The sequence below is a fragment of the Anguilla anguilla genome, chromosome 12 (genome assembly GCF_013347855.1).
Source record: "Anguilla anguilla isolate fAngAng1 chromosome 12, fAngAng1.pri, whole genome shotgun sequence".
Taxonomy (NCBI): Eukaryota; Metazoa; Chordata; class Actinopteri; order Anguilliformes; family Anguillidae; genus Anguilla; species Anguilla anguilla.
Window position 1 is genome coordinate 686,459 of NC_049212.1, and position 25,502 is coordinate 711,960.

At 42.3% G+C, this 25,502-nt stretch overlaps 1 protein-coding gene across 3 annotated transcripts in view; it reads left to right on the forward strand.

Moving 5' to 3' along the window:
- Positions 1-62: 62 nt before the first annotated feature.
- LOC118209631 overlaps positions 63-25,502 on the forward strand; it is a 49,404-nt gene continuing 23,964 nt past the window's right edge. Inside the window, exons 1-18 of one of the 3 annotated variants that reach the window (XM_035385152.1) lie at positions 63-330; positions 1,233-1,367; positions 2,831-2,977; positions 3,409-3,508; positions 10,047-10,159; positions 10,612-10,738; positions 11,638-11,857; positions 12,358-12,481; positions 14,538-14,706; positions 15,517-15,695; positions 16,674-16,817; positions 17,311-17,472; positions 18,357-18,472; positions 18,577-18,617; positions 23,585-23,666; positions 24,315-24,468; positions 24,775-25,045; positions 25,224-25,402. In XM_035385152.1, coding sequence (XP_035241043.1) covers positions 1,248-1,367; positions 2,831-2,977; positions 3,409-3,508; positions 10,047-10,159; positions 10,612-10,738; positions 11,638-11,857; positions 12,358-12,481; positions 14,538-14,706; positions 15,517-15,695; positions 16,674-16,817; positions 17,311-17,472; positions 18,357-18,472; positions 18,577-18,617; positions 23,585-23,666; positions 24,315-24,468; positions 24,775-25,045; positions 25,224-25,402 — 2,448 coding nt within the window. In that variant the 5' untranslated portion in view covers positions 63-330; positions 1,233-1,247. The remainder of the gene's footprint in view (positions 331-1,232; positions 1,368-2,830; positions 2,978-3,408; positions 3,509-10,046; positions 10,160-10,611; positions 10,739-11,637; positions 11,858-12,357; positions 12,482-14,537; positions 14,707-15,516; positions 15,696-16,673; positions 16,818-17,310; positions 17,473-18,356; positions 18,473-18,576; positions 18,618-23,584; positions 23,667-24,314; positions 24,469-24,774; positions 25,046-25,223; positions 25,403-25,502) is intronic. The other 2 variants (XM_035385154.1, XM_035385153.1) reach the window with 2 other exon arrangements.

A 25,502-nucleotide genomic window follows, 5' to 3' on the forward strand; every position in this document is an offset into this window, starting at 1 on the left:
CAAACGGTGAGCTGAGAAGGTCTAGTAACGCACGGAGTTTATTTGCCGAATTCGTTCATTATAATCAGCCAGTGACAAATACAGAATTGGTTCTTAAGAAGTTAGAAACTGTAGCAAATCATTGCTGTTGATTTCAAGGGTTTTTGTGAGTTCCAACAAACGCTTTTTCATTTTTAGTTTTTATAAAAATGGGAAGGTTAACGACGTAGCCAAATATTGCGAGACTTGGTTGCCATGACGTCGTCAACATTAACAGAGGAACAGTCACTGGAGACTCACTCCGTCATGAAAGAGCAGCAGGCATAATATATTTTTTTATAACTGTCTCTGGTAAGTTACTTTCAGGTTATGCATTTCGTATAAGTTGCATATTAAATATGTTTTTAGTAGTTGCTCAGTTAAACGCGGTGATTCGTAAAACTGGGCAGGGGTGGGGGGGGGGGGGATTATATCATTATATTATTACCGGGACAATAGCAGTTCACACACCACCAGCACACCCTCCCGGCGCCGGGAAAATGTGCCCGGTGTCGCCCCCCCACTCCCCACTCCTTTGACCCTGTTTACGAGTATCATAATGTGGAAGCCAGTTATCCATGGCGAGTGTCTGATGACTTCGCCGGTACGTGGCAACAAATGGAATAACGTGAAATAATATGAATTTGTGGGCTGTTTTTTCTGGAGCTGTAATTAAACCTATATGTCGCGCTCTTAATAGGTTTTGCTAACGGTGCTTGAAGGAAAATCTTATTTAATCCTTGTTTCACTGAGAGACGGTGCCCGCTGGCTTTTTAAGTTTAAGTAATGCATTGTTTTGGTCCCCAGTCTTTGTCTCCTCAACTCCCACAGAATATTTTCATTCTTGCCGCCTGGTACGCAGTGTAAAAAATGCAATAGGCCCACTGCCGTGTTAAAATACCTAGCAACGCACATGGGAAAATCCGCAGAAATGTTTGTATGATTGTCAAAGTGAAATAATACTCTACATAAAACATGCTCAGGAATAAGATGGAGTGTAATCCGGAATGGGGAAAAAAACATTACCCTTGTTTGCTGTGTTCTTCACAATACTGAGGTTCAGTTGTTCAGTTATATTTAAAGTATTTAAGTTCAGTTGTTTTTACATTCATGAAGAATTGTCAATAAACCCAAACTGAAAAAAATATTGTTTGTTGTGATTTATTTAATATCTGTTCTAACATCCTTAATTTCTCATTTGGGGTTTCTTGCAGGAAATAGAATGTGGAATGGCAAAAAGTCCACCACGCATCTGGCGGAAACCAGGGGCGGGGAGACCATTATACCACCTGCCTTGGCTAGACTCCTGCTTGGAGGAAACTCTGCTGCCTGGCAAACCATGGCATAAAGCATGTATCTTATCTTAAACCATGGCATAAAGTAAGTATATTAAACCATGGCATAAAATAATTATCTTAAATCATGGCATAAAGTAAGCATCTTATCTTAAACCATGGCATAAAGTATGTATCTTATATTAAACCATGGCATAAAGTAAGTATCTTAAACCATGGCATAAAGTAAGTATCCTATCTCAAACCATGGCATAAAGTAAGTATCTTATCTTAAACCATGGCATAAAGTAAGTATCTTTTCCTAAACCATGGCATAAAGTATCTTATCATAAACCATGGCATAAAGTAAGTATCTTATCATAAACCATAGAATAAAGTAAGTATCTTAAATCATGGCATAAAGAAAGTATCTTATCTTAAACCATGGCATAAAGTAAGTATCTTTTCCTAAACCATGGCATGAAGTAAGTATCTTATCTTAAACCATGGCATAAACCATGGAATAAAGTATCTTAAATCATTGCATAATGTAAGTATCTTATCTTAAACCATGGCATAAAGTAAGTATTTTATCTTAAACCATGGCATAAAGTATCTTTTCCTAAACCATGGCATAAAGTAAGTATCTTATCATAAACCATGGCATAAAGTAAGTATCTTATCATAAACTATAGAATAAAGTAAGTATCTTATCTTAAACCATGGCATAAAGTATCTTATCTTAAACCATGGCATAAAGTAAGTATCTTTTCCTAAACCATGGCATAAAGTATCTTATCTTAAACCATGGCATAAAGTAAGTATCTTATCTCAATCCATGGCATAAAGTAAGTATCTTTTCTTAAACCATAGCTTAAAGTAAGTATCTTTTCCTAAACCATGGAATGAAGTAACTATCTTAAACCATGGCATCAAGTAAGTATATTATATTAAATCATGGCATAAAGTAAGTATCTTATCTTAAACTATGGCATAAAGTAAGCATCTTATATTAAACCATGGCATAAAGTAAGTATCTTATATTAAACCATGGCATAAAGTAAGTGGATATTTTCTTTGGATAGCCTATTCCCCAACTCCAGCTAGTACATAGAAAAGTGAGACAGCCACAAAACAAAGATTTCAGTAACAGCCTCTGCAAGCTAATGTTACCGCATGTGTGTGTAACAAAATCAAAGGTACATGATAGAAATAATAAACATAATTAATATCAACACAAAATTGAAAACAATTTGTGTCTGCATTTTCAGTCAATGATGTTATGTTTTAAATTAGTAAGCTATTACAGGCTGTCTATTTTATTAAAATATCGATTTAACATACAAAGTCACCAAATCATTCATGGTTTGAAAATGTATTTGTTTCAATTTTTATTGCTGAAGAACATTTTCAATTGATGTGTGTATGCCCTGTAATTCACTTGATCAAGGAAGAGTGATATTTGTCTGAAAAGCTATATTTTCTCCCAAGCCATGATGGTAGTGCCTAAGTTATCCTTCCTCCCTTTTTTTATTTAGGTTTATAACAGGCTGGGAGCTGCTCTTGCTCATGAACTCGAAACACAGCTGAGAGACTCTCCCCAAAGCAAGTGCTCATGGGAGCTTCTTGGAGGCCATTTCCTGCAGACCTTCTTGCCTGTATTTGCTAATCAGGCATGGCATTCGGTTTGTATAAAGAGTCTCAGGGCTTACATGTAGAAATCAATGCCATATACATTATACCAAAAAATCATTTATGTGCTCAGTATATATGTGTTTCACGTATAAAATATCTGCCTTCTCAAACTTGACTGTGATGATCTCTTGAGTTATTTTTCAAATAGGATCTAGGTTTATTGTTGTTGTTGTTGTTGTTGGTGTTGTTATTATTATTATTATTGTTATTAATAATAATAATAATAATAATAATAATAATAATAATAATTACCACAGTTCAATATTCTGTTAAGCCCACCTTCTCGCAACTTTTCCCCCCAAATAGTTTTCCACCTATGTTTGTGTTCTCTCAATATGGAATACCCAATAATATTTGTAGGCCAGATTATGCAGCATTCTTTATTTTTGTCTTTCTGGTGACTGCTGCCATTGCGTTCAAGTGTCCTGAGGGTGAGGGGGCATCTGTGGAGGGAGAGATTCATAAGCTGGTCTTCCTCTGCAAGAGAGCCATGGAGAGCAGCCGTTGCCAGTGGAGTTCCGGTAGTGTACAATCTTCACTGCATGCAGTAACCAGGAACTGAGCTATGCGCTTCCAGTACTCTGTACTGGAACCATGAAATCTCAGCCTGGTAGCTTTTTCTTTTGCTCAATATTTATAGCTCTCAATGATATGATTTCAAATCATTGAATGATTCAGCTATCAATGGCCTACAGTAATCCTGTGATGAATTGCATTTTGTAGTATGTGTGGGTAGTTCGCTCTAGATGGGCATAACATACCAACTACTGTGCACATCAAATGAGAACTGAGATCAAGGAATGCTGTTATGAAAAAAAAAACAAAAAAAAACAAACAAGCACAATTATTTATAATTATACAGATCTCCTATGACTTTCTTTTCATTATATTTATATGCTCTTGATTTTTACAGTTTGTAATCAGTTTATCTGTCTTTTGTTTTCGAAACTTAGCGGCCTCAAAGCATTATGTTAGTTTTATAGGGTGACTTCATATTAGTGAATTTACTTTGTGTATCAGTTTTGTAAACTGTGTTTTAACCCCTCCACGCAAGGCCCCTAGTGGGCAGCATGCCAGTGTGCTGAGATTGCTCAGACAAGCGTTGCTCCTGCAACCAAATTATGAGCGGACACAACATATTCTGTCTTTCAGCTTTATTAGTACATGATACACTACAATGATGCTAAATACAGAGTTCCTGTGTGCCACCAGGTCATCCAGTTAACATCCACATCCTCCCTGCAGTCCCATCTGCAACGATACCCCTGCCAAGCATGACACACTAAACAGCGTCCATATGGGAGTTCATAAAGATATTTTTTCACCACCAAAAATTTGTATTTCGTCATACTAACAAGATAAAACAAACAATAACCCGAAGGTATACCAATACAGTGATGGAAAACACTGCTTACTGAATAGCAAAATAAACAAGGGATATTTGTGGAATTACGCCATGTCTTTCAACTATCAATATCTGCAACTAAATATGGAATAAATATTAAATCTTAACAGTAGTTTTACATGTAAATCCGTTTGAGAAATGAACACAGAAATAGAAAGCGGGGGTAGGTATTTACAATGGCCATGCACACAGCCTCACTTGCATTTTACACCAGTGTAACTCCTTTCAGTTCGTTTTGATTTGATTGATAACTCTTATTGTGTAGAGGACAGTACAAGCTTTCTAACAAATTGTTCATTTGAATTTTATTACAAAGAGTGAGAGCTCCACGTGGTTGCTTCAGCACAGTGTTGTGCATTCAACTGTAACATTACACAGTAATATACTGTATAAGCACTACTTCAGTATATATCCAGAAATGGATGCAATGTAAATGTTATGTAAAACAGTATAAGTCGCTCTAGATAAGAGCATCTGCTAAATGCCTGTAATGTATAATAGTAACATGTTGTCCCATCCCCTTGAAACAAAAGTTTACTTACTGTAGAGTACAGAAAAACATGCAAGTATGAATAAGTACATATTTAGTTAAGTGTAGACCCCTATACTGATGAAAAGATAATATTCTCACTTGGAAATGATTCAAAAATGTGTAAGAACAGTTGATTTGTAGTGAAATATGTAATTATGTTATGATTTTCAAATGCACAATTAAGATATTTTGGATAGATTTGGGGACACCAGCATACACCACTTACTTTTTGCTTCATAGATCTTTAGTAGTTACAGCTGAGGCCAGAAGTTTACATACATACTTTAAGTTTACATCACCTAGGCTAAAGATATTCAAACTCAGTTTTTCACAACTCCGCACATTTCATATTACCATACATTTCTATTGGCAAGTCAATTAGGGCATCTACTTTGTTCACATCAGAGGTCATTTTAAAACAATTGATTAGAGACGGATTTATTTCAGTTTTAATTCACTATATCAGAATGTCAGTGGGTCAACTCACCAAGTTGTCTGTCTCTTTAAACAGTCTGGAAGATTCCAGAAATTGATGTAATGACTTTTTAGAAGCTTCTGGTTCTGGCATAATTGTCATAATTAGGAGTTAATTGGGAGTTAATTGGCACCTGTGGCTGTATTTAAGGGCCTACCTTTAGAGCCACTGCCTTTTTGCCCTTGATACCATGGGAAAATCCAACCAACTCAGCCAAGATCTCAGAAAAAAAAAATGTGGACCTCCACAAGTCCAGTTACTCCTTAGGACCAATTTCCAGTCAACTGAAAGGTACCACGAGCATCTGTACAAACAATTTTATGCAAATATAAAAACTTTTGGGACCACACAGACACTGCATCGTTCAGGAAGGAGCCAAAAATTAACTCCCAGGGCTGAACAAACTTTTGTCCAACTGAACCTCAAGGCAACAACAAAGGAACTGGTGAAAGAGTTGGAGGCATCAGATACCAAAGTATCTACATCCACCATTAATTAAATCCTACATCGCCATGGCCTGAAAGGCTGTCACGCAAGGAATAAGCCCCTACTCCAAGACCAGCATAAAAAAGCCAGAATGAAGTTTGCAGGTGATCACCAGGATGTCATGGGTTTGGGGTGCAGTTCCGTTTTTTGGCCTCCCGGCCTTATTATTACCTTATTGGATGCACCTGTTTCCAATTCCTCCCTATGCCGTGATTTCGGCCACCTGCGTCAGGCAAGGCTATTTAAGACGCTGTCTGGCTTTCAGTCCTTGCTTCAGTGTCAACTTACGTTCTCATTGAGCCTGTAAGGTATTTCAGAGCCTGTTTAATAAACCTCCTGTTCTCTCGCTTCTCAAGAAGCGTTTCCCCCTTAGAAGGTTTGTATTTTGGCCTGTGTTTCTGGGCTTCGTGCCGGCAGACCGTTAGGGCTTCACCTTTTCGTTTTCCTAAGCTGCGTCTTAGGTTCTTGGGTATCTCGGTGTTCGACCCAAGTTTTCCTTTTTTGTTTCGGGTCTGAGCTGCGACTCAGTTACGTTGGGTTTCGCTGGTTTCTATCCCAGCTATTTTTCGTTCCTGAGCGGTGCTAAGTGTTTTTGTTTTTCGTTTGGCCGTTTTTTAAGGCTTGACAGGGAGTTCGAGTTTTCACTCCTGTCAGTCTGTTTTATTTTTTCCCGTCCTCCTCAGTGGCTTATCACCTCAGGGATACGCTTTTTGAGTCCCTGTACCGTTACGTGTGGTCCTCCGACACTCCCCCCTCCCTCACACGGGATGAAGACCTAGTCTTTTGGAGGAGTGTTCTCTGGTCAGATGAAACAAAAACTGAACTGTTTGGCCATAATGATCAGCGCTATGTATGGAGGAAAACGGGTTTTAATCCAAAAAACACCATCCCAACTGTGAAGCATGGGGGTGGCAGCATCATGTTGAGGGGTGTTTTGCTGGAAAAGGGTCTGGTGCACTTAAGAAAATGGATGGCATCATGAGGAAGGAGGATTATGTAGAAATACTGAAGCAACACCTCAAGACATCAGCTAGGAAGTTAAAAGCTAGGAGTCACAAGTGAGTCTTCCAGTGGGACAATGATCCTAAGCATACCTCCAAAGTTTTAACAAAATGGCTTAAATGCAACAAAGTGAAAGTATTGGAGAGGCCATCTCAAAGCCCTGACCTGAATTCCATAGAAAATTTGTGGACTGAACTGAAAAAGTGTGTCTGAGCAAGGAGGCCCACAAACCTGATTGAGTTACACCAGTTCTGTCAGGAGGGATGGGCAAAAATTCCAGCAAAGTATTCTGAGACACTGGTGGAAGGCTACCCCAAGCATTTGATTCAAGTTAAGCAATTAAAAGGAAATTCCGCCAAGTGCTAACAAAGTGTATGTAAACTTTTGACCCTCTGAAAATTTGATATACTACATAAAAGCTGAAATAAATGTCTCTTAGCTATTATTTTGAAATGACCTCTTATGGAAATAAAGTAGATACCCTAATTGACTTAAGACAGGAAATGTATGATAACATGAAATGTGTGGAGTTATGAAAATTTGAGTTTGAATGTCTTTAGCCTAGGTGTATGTAAACTTTTGGCCTCAACGCTATATATAAATATACATATATATATACACACTCAATGGCCACTTCATTAGGTACACCTGTTCAACTGCTCGTTAACACAAATATCTAATCAGTCAATCACGTGGGGAAGAAAGGTGATTTAAGTGACTTTGAACGTGGCATGGTTGTTGGTGCCAGACGGGCTGGTTTGAGTATTTCAGAAACTGCTGATCTACTGGCATTTTCACGCACAACCATCTCTAGGGTTTACAGAGAATGGTCCAAAAAAGAAAAATATCCAGTGAGCGGCAGTTCTCTGGGCAAAAATGCCTTGTTGATGGCAGAGGTCAGAGGAGAATGGAGACTGGTTCAAGCTGATAGAAAGGCAACAATAACTCAAATAACCACTCGTTACAACCGAGGTATGCAGAAGAGCATCTCTGAACACACAACACTTGAAGCAGATGGGCTACAGCAGCAGAAGACTACACCCGGTACTAACAAGTACCTAATGAATTGGCCGGTGAGTGTGTATGTGTATATATATATATATATATATATATATATATATACACACAAACACACACACACACACACATATATATACAGTATATACAGCGATCAGCCACAACATTAAAACCACCTGCATTTTTCTTATTTTTTCTGATTTAATATTTAATTTTCTCTGTTTGTAATCAAACATTTCACATGTGGTCAAAGTGCAGACACAGAGCTTTTATTAAAGGGTATTCTAATATATTTTGGTTTCATCATGTAGTAATTACAGCACTTTTTATACGTAGTCCCCCATTTCAGTGTTTTTAGACAAATTAACATAATGTCCAATAAAAGAGTCATGTTTTGTATTTGGTTGCATATCATTTGCATGCCATGACTTCCTGATGTCTGTGACCTATCACCATCATCAGAGTCTGGATATCTTATTGTCAGGTTGTCCTACAAGCGATACAAAATCTCTTTGCATTTGAATAGATCTCTATGGGAATTTGGGGTTGGGACTAGATTCAGTAGATACAGTATGGAACACATTTGTTGGCTAAATGGCTTTAAGTCATCAAGGGTCCAAGGTATCAAATGAGCCTCAAACCACTGTGCTGCTGCCAGATATGCAGTAGATACTACAAGCATTGTTTCTCCTGAATGGTTTTTCCATTGAGTTCAACAGGAAAATTAATCAGGAGAAACAATTCTTGTAGTATCTACTGCATATTTTGTGTATATATATATATAGTAACACTGTGTCCTGTGTTGCTATAGTTATAGCCACTGTCTCCTGTGTTACTATACTTATAACCACTGTCTCCTGTGTTACTATAGTTATAACCACTGTGCCCTGTGTTACTATAGTTATAGCCACTGTCTCCTGTGTTACTATAGTTATAACCACTGTCTCCTGTGTTACTATACTTATAACCACTGTCTCCTGTGTTACTATATTTATAACCACTGTCTCCTGTGTTACTATACTTATAACCACTGTCTCCTGTGTTACTATACTTATAACCACTGTCTCCTGTGTTACTATACTTCTAGCCACTGTCTCCTGTGTTACTATAGTTATAACCACTGTCTCCTGTGTTACTATAGTTATAACCACTGTCTCCTGTGTTACTATAGTTATAACCACTGTGTCCTGTGTTACTATACTTATAACCACTGTCTCCTGTGTTACTATAACCACTGTCTCCTGTGTTACTATACTTATAACCACTGTCTCCTGTTTTACTATAGTTATAACCAGTGTGTCCTGTGTTACTATAACCACTGTCTCCTGTGTTACTATACTTATAACCACTGTCTCCTGTGTTACTATAGTTATAACCACTGTCTCCTGTGTTACTATGGTTATAACCACTGTCTCCTGTGTTACTATAGTTATAACCACTGTCTCCTGTGTTACTATAACCACTGTCTCCTGTGTTACTATACTTATAACCACTGTGTCCTGTGTTACTATAACCACTGTCTCCTGTGTTACTATACTTATAACCACTGTCTCCTGTGTTACTATAGTTATAACCACTGTGTCCTGTGTTACTATAACCACTGTCTCCTGTGTTACTATACTTATAACCACTGTCTCCTGTGTTACTATACTTATAACCACTGTGTCCTGTGTTACTATAACCACTGTCTCCTGTGTTACTATACTTATAGCCACTGTGTCCTGTGTTACTATAACCACTGTCTCCTGTGTTACTATACTTATAACCACTGTGTCCTGTGTTACTATAACCACTGTCTCCTGTGTTACTATACTTATAGCCACTGTCTCCTGTGTTACTATAGTTATAACCACTGTCTCCTGTGTTACGATAGTTATAACCAATGTCTCCTGTAGCTCAACATATGAGCTGAAATTACTGCTAGTGCTGTTAACCGTGCCCCTCCTGCCTTGCATCACTTGCTTTACCACAGTGGCCATACTACCAGGTGTTAGTCACAGCAGATGGTGTGATATCCTTGCCTTTTTCCCGACCACTTTAGTTCCGTCGTAATATCATGCTCAAGGCCTCTGTCTGGGTAACTCATGTATTGTAATTTCCGCTTTTTTCCGGGCTCATGCAGTGAGTGTGTCCTCTTCCCAGATGGCAGCCATGTTGCAGCCTGCCGAGAGATGATGGATTTTGTCAGCGATACCTACAACCTGGTGGCTTTTGAGATGGAGCACATGCTGGCTGTGGAGGAGAGAAAGCATCAAGTAATGCACTTTTCTACGTCTTTGCTTATAGGACACAAGCAACTCTAGCACCCTGGATGCAGTATACATTTGTGCTGAAACAAATGCACCACTTGTAATGCAAAGTGTCACGCAGAGGCCACAGGCCTGGTGTAATTCAGATCACACGGAAGCGCAAACAGATGTCATCACAGGGGGCTCACTGGGTGGGGAGGCAGGTAGGGCAGCCCTGCTTCCTGCAGAGTCTTGGCCTTGCCACAGGGGGCTCACTGGGTGGGGAGGCAGGTAGTGCAGCCCTGCTTCCTGCAAAACCTCGGCCTTGCCACAGGGGGCTCACTGGGTGGGGAGGCAGGTAAGGCAGTCCTGCTTCCTGCAGAGCCTCGGCCTTGCCACAGGGGGCTCACTGGGCGTGGGGCGACGCAGGCTAGGGCAGCAGGGGAACGAGTTGCCTCACTGGTCCCTCCTCTGCACAGGAACAGGAGGAGCTGGATGTGGAGGAGGTGGACTCTGCCTGGGCGAGGAGACGCCTCCAGTCTGTGGAGAGCAGATACCTGCACCTGAGCATGCGCCGGAGTTCCGCCTGTCGGAGCAGTAATACAGGTCTCGCCTCACACACTGACCGCTATACCGTCTGCACAGTGCACCAGTGGGCTGCTGAACCAGTGGCACAAAAACACAGAGAGACGGTGAAGATTGTGTGTGTACACACAGTGTCAAGTCCAGCACTGCTTGACAATAGGGTGGAAAAGATTCCTCCTTTCATCATGTTTAGCCCGCTCACCTCCGTTCTGTATGGTTTGTGATGAGGGAGGAGGTGGTCACTATGGACCGAATTCACACCGACACTTAAGCACATTTTCCTCGACCGTCTCTCACTCTCACAGTGAGCTAAGCGGAACTAAGGCTCCGGTCTGAGTTTGGCCCTGTGAGCTTGTCGTAAATTGAGTAACATCAGCTGGAGTTACATCAGCTGGAATTGTACTGTTTCTGTGCAGCATGTGGAAATGTTCCTTGCACAAGATGTCAGCCAGGAGCAGTTATTTGGAAGAGATGGGTAGCCTTAACCAGACTGCGAAGTGCAAAGGTGTGAAACGAGGGAGGGAGCAGTAGGGCTTGGGCTACACAGAACAAAATTGGGGGTTATTAGGTTCATTAGTAATTTGGGGTTTATTAGATTGTGTGAGATTAAGTTCATGATGTGCAATGTTCCAGGAGGGGATGAGAGCATCATCAAATGTGCGTCTGAGATTCTTATTGACCTGGCAAGGGGGTTAGGGTGCTGGATTCAAGAGAGAGCGTTTTTTCTGAGTTAGCGTTATGTATGTTGCATGTCTGTATCATCTGAAGAGACTCAGCTTGGGCTGGTGTGTGGACGGTTCCCTGGTGATTTTGGTGAGCATGACCGAGATATGAAAGTTTGTGTATAAATTGGGGAGGTGTTGGACAGAAGCAAGGAAAGACAGGAGCATGAGAGCGGAAGTGAATGTGTGTTACTGCAGAGCCAGGGGTGCAGTGTGCCAGCCCTACACCCCGGCTGTTACACTGCGTGGAGAGCGAGGTGCTGGGAGGGGCCATCTCCATGGTGCTGACCTCTGACCCTGGACGAATGCAGGAAGTGTGCAAGAGGCTCGGTGGCCGGATGCTGACAGTCTCCCTGCGCAGATCTGTGTGGTTAGAGAAGCTGCTGAGGTTACAGCCGTTCAGTTCTGACTCCACCTGGTGAGCATGATAACATTATCCTGTACCGTAGAACTCTGCACTCCATTACCCTCTGGGAGTTGAACTGAAAGCTGGAGATTCAGACTAAAATGAATCACAGACTGAATGACCTTGTAAATTGTAATTCCCTGTAAAAACATGTCAGTTATCCATTTTCAGCAAGGTTTATGCCACGAGAGTTCAATTGTTAGAATCTTAGTAACATTGACTTAGCAATGATAATCAGACATTACAGCTTGATTATTTCAGTTTATTTTGGTGGTATTTTAGGATACAACTAGACTCTAATTAAACACAAGTCATACAAGAACTGGAACTCACTCACTGGTTAGATGGCTTTATGTACCCCACAATGAGTCAACCTGCAATTTGTTGTCAATCTCTGACTTGTGCGAACCAATAGAATGTCTGCAATCCTCAGAGGAAATGGCTGAGCTGAATCTGATCCTGGGGCTCTCAGAGCCTCAGCGTGCCTCAGCGTTTGTGTGCTTGCTCTGCAGGAGCCTGGAGAGGAGGGAGAGGGAGCGGTTTGGCCGGGCTGTGGAGCGCAGAGTGGCCACTCTGAAACTGAGAAGCGCCACTCACTCTCCTGTCTCAGGCCTAATTGAGAATGCTGTGGTGGAGGTGAGGTCATCGGAGCATGCCCAGAGAGTGCTATTAGTCACTGTTACTGCAGTGTCCCTGTGTAAGTCACAGTTACTGCAGTGTTCCCACCATCAGTCACTGTTACTGCAGTGTTTCTATGTTAGTCACTGTTATGCATTGTTCCTGTGTTAGCCACTGTTACTGCTGTGTTCCTGTATGAGTCACTGTTACGGCAGTGTCCCTGTGTTAGTCACTGTTACTGCAGTGTTCCTGTGTGAGTCACTGTTACTGCAGTGTTCCTGTGTGAGTCACTGTTACTGCAGTGTTCCCACCATCAATCACTGTTACTGCTGTGTTCCTGTGTTAGTCACTGTTACTGCCGTGTTCCTGTGTTAGTCTCTGTTACTGCAGTGTTCCTGTGTTAGTCACTGTTACTGCAGTGTTCCTGTGTGAGTCACTGTTACTGCAGTGTTCCTGTGTTAGTCACTGTTACTGCAGTGTTCCTGTGTTAGTCACTGTTACTGCAGTGTTCCTGTGTTAGTCACTGTTACTGCAGTGTTCCTGTGTTAGTCACTGTTACTGCAGTGTTCCTGTGTGAGTCACTGTTACTGCAGTGTCCCTGTGTTAGTCACTGTTACTGCAGTGTTCCTGTGTGAGTCACTGTTACTGCAGTGTTCCTGCATTAGCCACTGTTACTGCAGTGTTCCTGTGTGAGTCACTGTTACTGCAGTGTTTCTGTGTTAGTCACTGTTACTGCAGTGTTCCTGTGTTAGTCACTGTTACTGCAGTGTTCCTGTGTTAGTCACTGTTATTGCAGTGTTTCTGTGTGAGTCACTGTTACTGCAGTGTTTCTGTGTTAGTCTCTGTTACTGCAATGTTTCTGTGTTAGTCACTGTTACTGCAGTGTTCCCACCATCAGTCACTGTTACTGCAGTGTTTCTGTGTGAGTCACTGTTACTGCAGTGTTCCTGTGTTAGTCACTGTTACTGCAGTGTTCCTGTGTTAGTCACTGTTACTGCAGTGTTCCTGCTGTAGCCGTGTTTCAGTAATGCTTAGCGAACATGAAGTCTTGCGAGTGGATCTGCATTCGGTACATCCATTCCAGTGTCTCTGAAGGGTTGATACAGGGAGCCTCTCAGGGTTAAATGCATATTATACCCAATCACACTGAGCTTGCCTCCCACTCTGACTGCAGATTTGGCTCTTGTAGCTCTAATGGAACATTGTCATTCTATATGAACTGATCCACACAGTAACTATGTTAGAGAATTCTTCCGGCTGATCCACACTGTAACTGTGTTAGAGCAGTCTGCCAGCTGATTCACACAGTAACTGTGTTAGAGCACTCTGCCAACTGATCCACACAGTAACTGTGTTAGAGGATTCTGCCAGCTGATCCACACAATAGCTGTGTGAGAGGACTCTGCCAGCTGATCCACACAGTAACTGTGTTAGAGGATTCTGCCAGCTGATCCACACAATAGCTGTGTTAGAGGACTCTGCCAGCTGATCCACACAGTAACTGTGTTAGAGCACTCTGCCAACTTATCCATACAGTAACTGTGTTAGAGCACTCTGCCAACTTATCCATACAGTAACTGTGTTAGAGCACTCTGCCAACTTATCCATACAGTAACTGTGTTAGAGCACTCTGCCAACTTATCCATACAGTAACTGTGTTAGAGCACTCTGCCAACTTATCCATACAGTAACTGTGTTAGAGCACTCTGCCAACTTATCCATACAGTAACTGTGTTAGAGCACTCTGCCAACTTATCCATACAGTAACTGTGTTAGAGCACTCTGCCAGCTGATCCACACAGTAACCCTGCTGCTGCTCCTGGGTGCCAGCTGTAGGATCCTGCACCGGCAGAACTGAGCAGTGAGACTGTAGGATTTGTCATAATGCTGCAGACCAGTGCTTTAAAAGGATCAGCCTCCCTGCCACTCTTTCTATCATACTGAAACCACCACTTCGGATTTTACGAAAGTTACCTTTGAATCATAATTTGATTAATAATCAGACTCAGGGCTAACCACATATTAACAGACACTGCTCAATACCTTTACCTTGTGCTTTTTCATGTTTTTTCAGGCCTATGAACAAACCCCTTGCATGCAGGCTTTTGCCACTAGTGAGCGGATGATCAGTGAGAGCTGTAAGGCCTTGAATATTCTATATGTGCACAGTGGGGTGTACCAGCCTTGCCTCGTCCACTGGCTGTTTCCCCTCCAGATTGCATTTCAACAGACCGCCACCAAAGGTACTGTACTTGAGCCCAGGAGAGCATGTGCTTTACAGCCCATCATAAAGGAAAAACATAAAAGGACATGTTTCAGGCTCGCAGTGTGACCTTGTGTTTTTATTTTAACTTCTGCCAATGTCTGCAGCAGCGAACTGGGGAATGGTTTTAAAATCCCATAGGAACAGCTGAAGGCAGCCATTTCAGGCGGTATGATGCAGCCGCATAGGAACAGCTGCAGGCAGCCATTTCAGGCGGTATGATGCAACCGCATAGGAACAGCTGCAGGCAGCCATTTCAGGCGGTATGATGCAGCCGCATAGGAACAGCTGCAGGCAGCCATTTCAGGCGGTATGATGCAGCCACATAGGAACAGATGAAGGCAGCCATTTCAGGCGGTATGATGCAGCCGCATAGGAACAGCTGCAGGGAGCCATTTCAGGCGGTATGATGCAGCCGCATAGGAACAGCTGCAGGCAGCCATTTCAGGCGGTATGATGCAGCCGCATAGGAACAGCTGCAGGGAGCCATTTCAGCCGGTAAATTTCTAATGCAGCGGCTCCGCCTCCGTCGTGACGGTGCTTCGGCTGAAACAGTCAGTCGGTGAAGCTTGCATTTGTACGCCCCGAGGCTACAAACTGAAACACTTTGAAGCAGTGCGCTGCTTGCTGTTACAACTGCAGGTTACAAACTGCACCTCCCATCCCCTCACAAAGAGAAAAAAAGTGTGGTGTGTGCAGCCACAGTTCAGCGAGAGACCGGGGGGAGGAATGGGTGACTCTCCACTGCGGACAGAATCACTTTAACCGCGAGCTTCTTTGTTCCGGTCAGCCGAACACTGCTACGAGCTGTCCATGTACCTGCACCTGCTGACTCAGAGGCTTTTTCCGAGCGCAGAGGAGGTCCTGGCCATGGGCGAGTCTGTGATGAGGCGTCTGCAGGAGCAGGACCCCAATCTCCACACTCACTTACAGCACTGCGCCTCCACCAACACACTCCTGGACCCCAAGGTTCATTCACTGCACAGGCCATGGCCACAGTATAAAACTCAGTGTGTTTCTAGTGTAGTGCAGTCTACTGTGTGTTTCTAGTACAGTGCAGTCTACTGTGTGTTTATAGTACAGTGCAGTCTACTGTGTGTTTCTAGTGCAGTGCAGTCTCCTGTGTGTTTCTAGTGTAATGCAGTCTCCTGTGTGTTTATAGTACAGTGCAGTCTCCTGTGTTTCTAGTGCAGTCTACTGTGTGTTTCTAGTGCAGTCTACTGTGTGTTTCTAGTGCAGTGCAGTCTCCTGTGTTTCTAGTGCAGTCTACTGTGTGTTTCTAGTGCAGTCTACTGTGTGTTTCTAGTGCAGTCTCCTGTGTTTCTAGTGCAGTGCAGTCTCCTGTGTTTCTAGTGCAGTCTACTGTGTGTTTCTAGTGCAGTCTAATGTGTGTTTCTAGTGCAGTCTAATGTGTGTTTCTAGTGCAGTCTCCTGTGTGTTTCTAGTGCAGTCTCCTGTGTGTTTCTAGTGCAGTGCAGTCTCCTGTGCAGTATGCTTTAGTTTTAAATTAATTCTGTGACACTTCCTGTTTTGTAATTGTACCATATATTGTACGTGTGGATTCAGGAAACATTTTTGCTTAGATTTGCATACAAATAAATCTGGATGCTACATTTTACTTTTCAAACTGTTTTTATTATTTACTTATAGTGAATGCCGTGGTCAGCAAACCACTGACACATGCTGTTGGAACACAGCCCAGTTTCAATGGCTGCATGCTCCTATTAAACCTACAGGATTGTATTGACTTAGCTTCACTGAATATGTATCCATTAAACTTGATAACCGCAATCACATACATGCTATACGGTCTGTTAAACTAGGAGATCCCTTTGTGTACTTTGAAAGTCCTGCAGAATAGTGTTTTATGTGAAATACGAAAGTGCACTATGTTTTATGTGAAATATGGACTGGCAAGAAATTAAGGTCTGTGTGTGCTTGTGTCAGGATTATGCTATTGAGTGTCTGGCACGAGAGAGGGAGAAGGTTCTGGAAGCTCTGGGCATCACCGGCACATCCAACGGACACCTGGCCGCCACTAGGAAGCTCCTGGAGAATCCTGCAGTCTTCCTTCGCAAATGGATTGGAGAGGTAAAGTACCAATTTCAAATGGGTTTTTAATGTACATGTAAATTCAGTCTTCAGCTGAGGCCAGTCTCTCTGTGTTGGTCTTAAAATCAGAGTAGCACCCTTACCATAGAAAACTGTCAGCAAGCAGTGCGCGTTTTGTTGCAATAGTTGGAGGTGAAATTAAATATTATCATTACATCATAAAATTCATGAAAGCTGTGTATGAAACAAAGACAAAGTGCATTGCAAGATGTCCTTTCCCAGGGCTTGGTGGGTCCCCGTGGAGATGGTCACACTGAGATGTCCTTTCCCAGGGCTTGGTGGGTCCCCGTGGAGATGGTCACACTGAGATGTTCTCTCCCAGGGTTTGGTGGGTCCCCGTGGAGATGGTCACACTGAGATGTCCTCTTCCAGGGTTTGGTGGGTCCCTGTGGAGATGGTCATGCTGAGATGTCCTCTCCTAGGGCTTGGTGGGTCCATGTGGAGATGGTCAGGTTGAAATGTCCTCTTCCAGGGCTTGGTGGGTGTGCTGGACCTGCCTGCGGTCCTGCTGGTCTGGGATCAGCTCTTCATGCAGGATGGGAGCAGGAGAGTGATGGAGGATTTCTGCCTCACCCTGCTGCTGCTGCTCCGGAAGGATCTGCTTTCTGCCTGCGATTACCCAGGCATGAGAGAGGTATCTAAATCATCTTCTCCACTCCCTACACAAAACACCCACTCCAGCCCTGAATTTACCCAGGCATGAGAGAGGAATCTAAATCATCTCCCCCCCCTCCCTACTCAAAACACCCACTATAGCCCTGAATTTACCCAGGCATGAGAGAGGTATCTAAATCATCTCCCCCCCTCCCTACTCAAAACACCTACTCTAGCCCTGAATTTACCCAGGCATGGGAGAGGTATCTAAATCATCTCCCCCCTCTCTACTCAAAACACCCACTCCAGCCCTGAATTTACCCAGGCATGGGAGAGGTATCTAAATCATCTTCTCCCCTCCCTACACAAAACACCTACTCCAGCCCTAAATTACCCAGGCATGAGAGAGGTATCTAAATCATCTCCCCCCCCATCCCTACACAAAACATCCACTCCAGCCCTGAATTTACCCAGGCATGAGAGAGGAATCTAAATCACCTCCCCCCACTGATCCCTACTCAAAACACCCACTCTAGCCCTGAATTTACCCAGGCATGAGAGAGGTATCTAAATCATCTTCTCCCCTCCCTACTCAAAACACCCACTCCAGCCCTGAATTTACCCAGAGCACGAGAGAGGCACCAATACATCTCTTCTCCTCCTGAAAACAAGGCCTCCAGCCACGAAATAGCTTGGGCATGAGAGAGCTGAAATTAGCCTATTTTGTGGCTCTTGGGTGGCTTATCCAGCGAAAGCACGAGATTTCTCTGCTGTTATGTACTGACAGTCCAGAATCAAATTCTGACTGGGCCAGAACAAGCCAGGGCTGGGAGCCTGGCCCTCTGGGACAGCTCAAACCTGCTTTGGCCAGATGGAAGGGGCCTGTGCTTCTGGTACTGACACGTGCACGTTCCTCCTGTTCAGGTGCTGTTGGTCCATGCCAGCCACCTGCTCACGGCTGACATTCAGCGGGCTTGGATTCACCTGCAGCAGGGGGGTGTGGCAGACGACATTCCAGGGTTTAACAGATCAGACACAAGGTGAGAGAGCTCTGAGAGAAACACCTGCTTACACTGTCCCTCTGTCCTCTCACCTAGGACCGGGCAGGTGCACTAATAGCTCATGTGTGTCATTTATGTTTAAGGTTTCTTTGTGGACCCTTTCCACAGGAGTCAGCACTACATGGTACTGTGGCCTTTCATTGACTCTGCTTCTCTTGCATTGGAACTGTGCTTTTTTCCTTCAATCTCTGCCAATGTTTTTCCCTTCAGTGATTTTACTTTGCTGTTTAATCAAGCCATCTTCATCTCAGTAAAAGGCCTTTCATCTAAAAGCATGAATGGGAGAATTATTGCCCATTTCCTTCATATTTTGACTGGTGATTATGATGAACTATGATGATTGAAAGTTTACAATTGAAGAAAGCAAAGTAAGGTCTTTCTTTTTGTGGTTCTCAGACCTTAAAACACACACTCTCCAGGGGTAAATGGCACAGACTCGCACAGAAAAGCAAGTAGCAGTGATGGCCTTCTTTAGCCAAACCTTTCCTCTGGCTCCAATGAGTAATGAAGTGGTTGGATCTTACCATAGAATTTCCTTCAACTTTTTGTATTTATTTTGTAATAAGCATACACCTCTCCACAATCACTCACGCTGTTCATTCCAAACCTCTTTATTCAAGTGCAGTTGATACTACATTGATTATGTGATGTTAATTTATGCTATTTCACACACTATATGTACAATATATGCACACGGGTTGTTTTTTGCAATTAATGAGTTGTCACCCATTAATCAAACAGCTAAGAGCAGTGACCTTTGATAAAATTTTTTAAAATTTAAACTACTACATGACCTGGCAAGCTATTCCACACAGTTGACTACTCTCTGCGTGGAAAAAATGCTTCCTAATGTCTGTATGGAATTTACCTTTCGTTAATTTCCATTTATGTCCTCTCGTTCTACTAACAGAACTCAACCTGAAGAATCTTTTGTAGTTAACTTTGTTAATCCCCTTTATGAATTTAAAAGCCTCAGTCAAATCACCCCTAAGTCACATTTTACTAAGCTTGAAGAGGTTAAGCATTTTAAGTCTTTCTTTATAGCTTTTATCTTTCATACCAGGAATCAATTTTGTCGCTCTTCTTTGAAATTTTTCCAGAGCCTCTATATCTTTCTTGTAGTACAATCCCCAGAACTTCACACAATACTTCAAGTGTGGTCTAACAAATGTGTAAGATAAGTCTAACTCTGGATAAGTCAACTTCCTGGGCTTTATACTCACTACTTCTGGCTATATATCTCGGCAGCCTGCTGGCCTTTTCTTACAGCTACAGCACACTGCCTAGAATCTGAAAGGCTTTGATCAGCCATTTTCCCAAATCTTTTTCAAACTGAGCGCACTGTCCCTCCCATGAAGCAATCCCACCAAATGTTTTTTGCTCTTTCTTTATGAAACAGGAGGGATGTTTTAGTGAGAGATGTGAAACAGGAGGGATGTTTTAGTGAGAGATATGAGACAGGAGGGATGTTTTAGTGAGAGATATGAGACAGGAGGGATGTTTTAGTGAGATATGTGAAACAGGAGGGATGTTTTAGTGAGATATGAGACAGGAGGGATGTTTTAGTGAGAGATATGAAACAGGAGGGATGTTTTAGTGAGAGATATGAGACAGGAGGGATGTTTTAGTGAGAGATATGAAACAGGAGGGATGTTTTAGTGAGAGATATGAGACAGGAGGGATGTTTTAGTGAGAGATGTGAGACAGGAGGGATGTTTTAGTGAGAGATATGAGACAGGAGGGATGTTTTAGTGAGATATGAAACAGGAGGGGTGTTTTAGTGAGAGATATGAGACAGGAGGGATGTTTTAGTGAGAGATATGAAACAGGAGGGATGTTTTAGTGAGAGATATGAGACAGGAGGGATGTTTTAGTGAGAGATATGAGACAGGAGGGATGTTTTAGTGAGAGATATGAAACAGGAGGGATGTTTTAGTGAGAGATATGAAACAGGAGGGATGTTTTAGTGAGATATGAGACAGGAGGGATGTTTTAGTGAGATATGAGACAGGAGGGATGTTTTAGTGAGAGATATGAGACAGGAGGGATGTTTTAGTGAGAGATATGAGACAGGAGGGGTGTTTTAGTGAGAGATATGAGACAGGAGGGATGTTTTAGTGAGATATGAGACAGGAGGGATGTTTTAGTGAGAGATGAAACAGGAGGGATGTTTTAGTGAGAGATATGAGACAGGAGGGATGTTTTAGTGAGAGATATGAGACAGGAGGGATGTTTTAGTGAGAGATATGAAACAAGAGTGATGTTTTAGTGAGAGATATGAAACAGGAGGGATGTTTTAGTGAGATATGAGACAGGAGGGATGTTTTAGTGAGAGATGAAACAGGAGGGATGTTTTAGTGAGAGATATGAGACAGGAGGGATGTTTTAGTGAGAGATATGAGACAGGAGGGATGTTTTAGTGAGAGATATGAGACAGGAGGGATGTTTTAGTGAGAGATATGAAACAGGAGGGATGTTTTAGTGAGAGATATGAGACAGGAGGGATGTTTTAGTGAGAGATATGAGACAGGAGGGATGTTTTAGTGAGAGATATGAAACAGGAGGGATGTTTTAGTGAGAGATATGAGACAGGAGGGATGTTTTAGTAAGAGATATGAGACAGGAGGGATGTTTTAGTGAGAGATATGAGACAGGAGGGATGTTTTAGTGAGAGATATGAGACAGGAGGGATGTTTTAGTGAGAGATATGAAACAGGAGGGATGTTTTAGTGAGATATGAGACAGGAGGGATGTTTTAGTAAGAGATATGAGACAGGAGGGATGTTTTAGTGAGAGGTGTGAAACAGGAGGGATGTTTTAGTGAGATATGAAACAGGAGGGATGTTTTAGTGAGAGATATGAGACAGGAGGGATGTTTTAGTGAGAGATATGAGACAGGAGGGATGTTTTAGTGAGAGATATGAGACAGGAGGGATGTTTTAGTGAGAGATATGAGACAGGAGGGATGTTTTAGTGAGAGATATGAGACAGGAGTGATGTTTTAGTGAGAGAAATGAAACAGGAGGGATGTTTTAGTGAGAGAAATGAAACAGGAGGGATGTTTTAGTGAGAGATATGAAACAGGAGGGATGTTTTAGTAAGAGATATGAAACAGGAAGGATGTTTTAGTGAGAGATATGAAACAGGAGGGATGTTTTAGTAAGAGATATGAAACAGGAGAGATGTTTTAGTGAGAAATATGAGACAGGAGATATGTTTTAGTGAGAGATATGAAACAGGAGGGATGTTTTAGTGAGAGATATGAAACAGGAGGGATGTTTTAGTGAGAGATATGAAACAGGAGGGATGTTTTAGTGAGAGATATGAGACAGGTGGGATGTTTTAGTGAGAGATATGAGACAGGAGGGATGTTTTAGTGAGAGATATGAAACAGGAGGGATGTTTTAGTGAGATATGAGACAGGAGGGATGTTTTAGTGAGAGATATGAAACAGGAGGGATGTTTTAGTAAGAGATATGAAACAGGAGGGATGTTTTAGTGAGAGATATGAAACAGGAGGGATGTTTTAGTAAGAGATATGAAACAGGAGGGATGTTTTAGTGAGAGATATGAGACAGGAGGGATGTTTTAGTGAGAGATATGAAACAGGAGGGATGTTTTAGTGAGAGGTATGAAACAGGAGGGATGTTTTAGTGAGAGATATGAGACAGGAGGGATGTTTTAGTGAGAGATATGAGACAGGAGGGATGTTTTAGTGAGAGATATGAGACAGGAGGGATGTTTTAGTGAGAGATATGAAACAGGAGGGATGTTTTAGTGAGATATGAGACAGGAGGGATGTTTTAGTGAGAGATATGAGACAGGAGGGATGTTTTAGTGAGAGATATGAGACAGGAGGGATGTTTTAGTGAGAGATATGAAACAGGAGGGATGTTTTAGTGAGATATGAGACAGGAGGGATGTTTTAGTGAGAGATATGAAACAGGAGGGATGTTTTAGTGAGAGATATGAGACAGGAGGGATGTTTTAGTGAGAGATATGAAACAGGAGGGATGTTTTAGTGAGAGATATGAGACAGGAGGGATGTTTTAGTGAGAGATATGAGACAGGAGGGATGTTTTAGTGAGAGATATGAAACAGGAGGGATGTTTTAGTGAGAGATATGAGACAGGTGGGATGTTTTAGTGAGAGATATGAGACAGGAGGGATGTTTTAGTGAGAGATATGAAACAGGAGGGATGTTTTAGTGAGATATGAGACAGGAGGGATGTTTTAGTGAGAGATATGAAACAGGAGGGATGTTTTAGTAAGAGATATGAAACAGGAGGGATGTTTTAGTGAGAGATATGAAACAGGAGGGATGTTTTAGTAAGAGATATGAAACAGGAGGGATGTTTTAGTGAGAGATATGAGACAGGAGGGATGTTTTAGTGAGAGATATGAAACAGGAGGGATGTTTTAGTGAGAGGTATGAAACAGGAGGGATGTTTTAGTGAGAGATATGAGACATGAGGGATGTTTTAGTGAGAGATATGAAACAGGAGGGATGTTTTAGTGAGAGATATGAGACAGGAGGGATGTTTTAGTGAGAGATATGAGACAGGAGGGATGTTTTAGTGAGAGATATGAAACAGGAGGGATGTTTTAGTGAGATATGAGACAGGAGGGATGTTTTAGTGAGAGATATGAAACAGGAGGGATGTTTTAGTGAGAGATATGAGACAGGAGGGATGTTTTAGTGAGAGATATGAGACAGGAGTGGTGTTTTAGTGCGAGAAATGAAACAGGAGGGATGTTTTAGTGAGATATGAAACAGGAGGGATGTTTTAGTAAGAGATATGAGACAGGAGGGGTGTTTTAGTGAGAGATATGAGACAGGAGGGATGTTTTAGTGAGAGATATGAGACAGGAGGGATGTTTTAGTGAGATATGAGACAGGAGGGATGTTTTAGTAAGAGATATGAGACAGGAGGGGTGTTTTAGTGAGAGATATGAGACAGGAGGGATGTTTTAGTGAGAGATATGAGACAGGAGGGATGTTTTAGTGAGAAATGGCTAGTTATGCAATGGTAAGCATTTTTATTTGTCTGGTTATGAAGATCCTGTTTGTGGGTCATCATGTCATCGTAGGCCTCTTGCAGCTGGGGTCTGAAATCCAGGTTGCTGTTTTTGACCCTTCCAAAGAAGCCCCAAGCTTGGAAAAAACTGTGGGGTGAGCGGAAATAAATACTTAAAAAATTTTAAAAGTTCTGATTTTTCTTTTCTATTCCTGATGTTATTTTTAATGGGCTTGAGGTCACAATTTTTATTTGATACAATATGAAAAAGAACAGGTCTGAACTTTCACTCCCAAGTCAACATGCAACTACAACAGGAAAAAGCCATGTTGGTGAATATCCATGCCATGTCATTGTATAGACTAATTTAGTCATCCTAAATAAGTCAATAGTAATTGTTCTTTTAAACAATTAAGTGAATTTTAACGATAAATAAAAGAAACTGAATGCATGTCTTGTGTACAGCTCATTTCCATTAAAATCAGACTGCATTGGTAGTCAAGACCTTGGGAGAGAATTAGTTATCCCATTAGAGCTTTTTTATTTCCAGTATTAAAACCCAAAATAAAATGTGTGTGTACACCAAAATGAAAAAAAAAAATGTTTAGTAGTTTATGCTTAGGGTTTGAACGTCTGATTTATGAAACCCAAAGTAACTGCTTCAGTTTTTTCTTTTCTCATTTTGTGAGTCTGGTTGCATGATTGTTCTGAATTACCAATATGGAAAAGCTGCAGTGGTGTTGAGGTCTGTAGATTCTGTTAATTTTATTAATGAAAAAGTGTATTTGCTTCCTGATTCACAGTAATCTGTCTTCTGAAGAATCTTCATTTCTGTATCCCCCCTGGACCGCCCACAATCCTTCACTCTCTGTTCCTCACCAATCCACTGTCCAACAGCCTTTTGACCTATATATTGACTCAGTTCATTACATCCCTGACAATGCCACCATTATAAAGGTAGGCCTCTTTGCTACGTTTAAGTCATGAACTTAGCCAGTGCCTATTTTCAGTCGGGCTAAATTCAATCAATACGTGTTGTTAACTTTGTCTCACAATTAAATGCAAGTGCAGTTTTTTTTATTTCTTCCGGAACAAATTGGCGAGTTCAGCAACTGCCAAAATTAAACTGGACAAATGTTAGAAGTTAGGCCAGGTTTATGGGGCCAGGTTTATGCCTTATTCACTGGAAAGTGCTGTTATAAAGTCCCCATCAGTGATGGTTTGTGTGTTTATCCTGGTTCTGTCGGTGTGGACCACTTGCAGGTGATAGGCCGGTTCCTGCGCTCAGCGTTTGAGGACCTGCCTGACATCGTGGCTCTCCCAGACCTCAGCTCTCCAGCCAGGAGCCCACAGTTCCACTTTCACCTGACCGTGAATCCAAGCAGCCAGATGACCTTTGACCCCAACATGCTGCTGCTGTTGCAAGTGCAAACCGTCTGTGTTGACACTGGAGAGCTGCTTTTGATAGGTTGGCCTAAAACATCTGTTCAGACGATACCCGTCAGTGCTGCGAAAATTTATTTTCTGTTTCCAGGTAGAATATCTCTCCACATACAGAAAAAAATGATTAAGAAAACCCCTTAGTATGCAATTACCATCAATATATTTGGAAAACGTACACCAAAGATCCTGGATAGCCCTCCACTGCCCAGTCTCATTGGTAAAGAGCATAGCCAGTTCCCCTGTCCCCCATCGTTGGGTCTTCCCTTCAGGAAGCTGCATCATGCGGGTGTTTGATGACGAGGGCAGGCTGACCGCTGGAGGGCACCAGTGCCCGCTGCGCCCAGGGGTGCCACTGAAGGAGGAGGCCCTGCTCACCGAGTCCGCTCTCCAGCATCAGCCTGCGGTTCCCAGCACCACCGTCCTGTCCCGACTGTTACCCCACACACCCGTAAGGACTCAAACACACCCAGCACCACCGTCCTGTTCCGACTGTTACCCCACACACCCGTAAGGACTCAAACACACCCAGCACCACCGTCCTGTTCCGA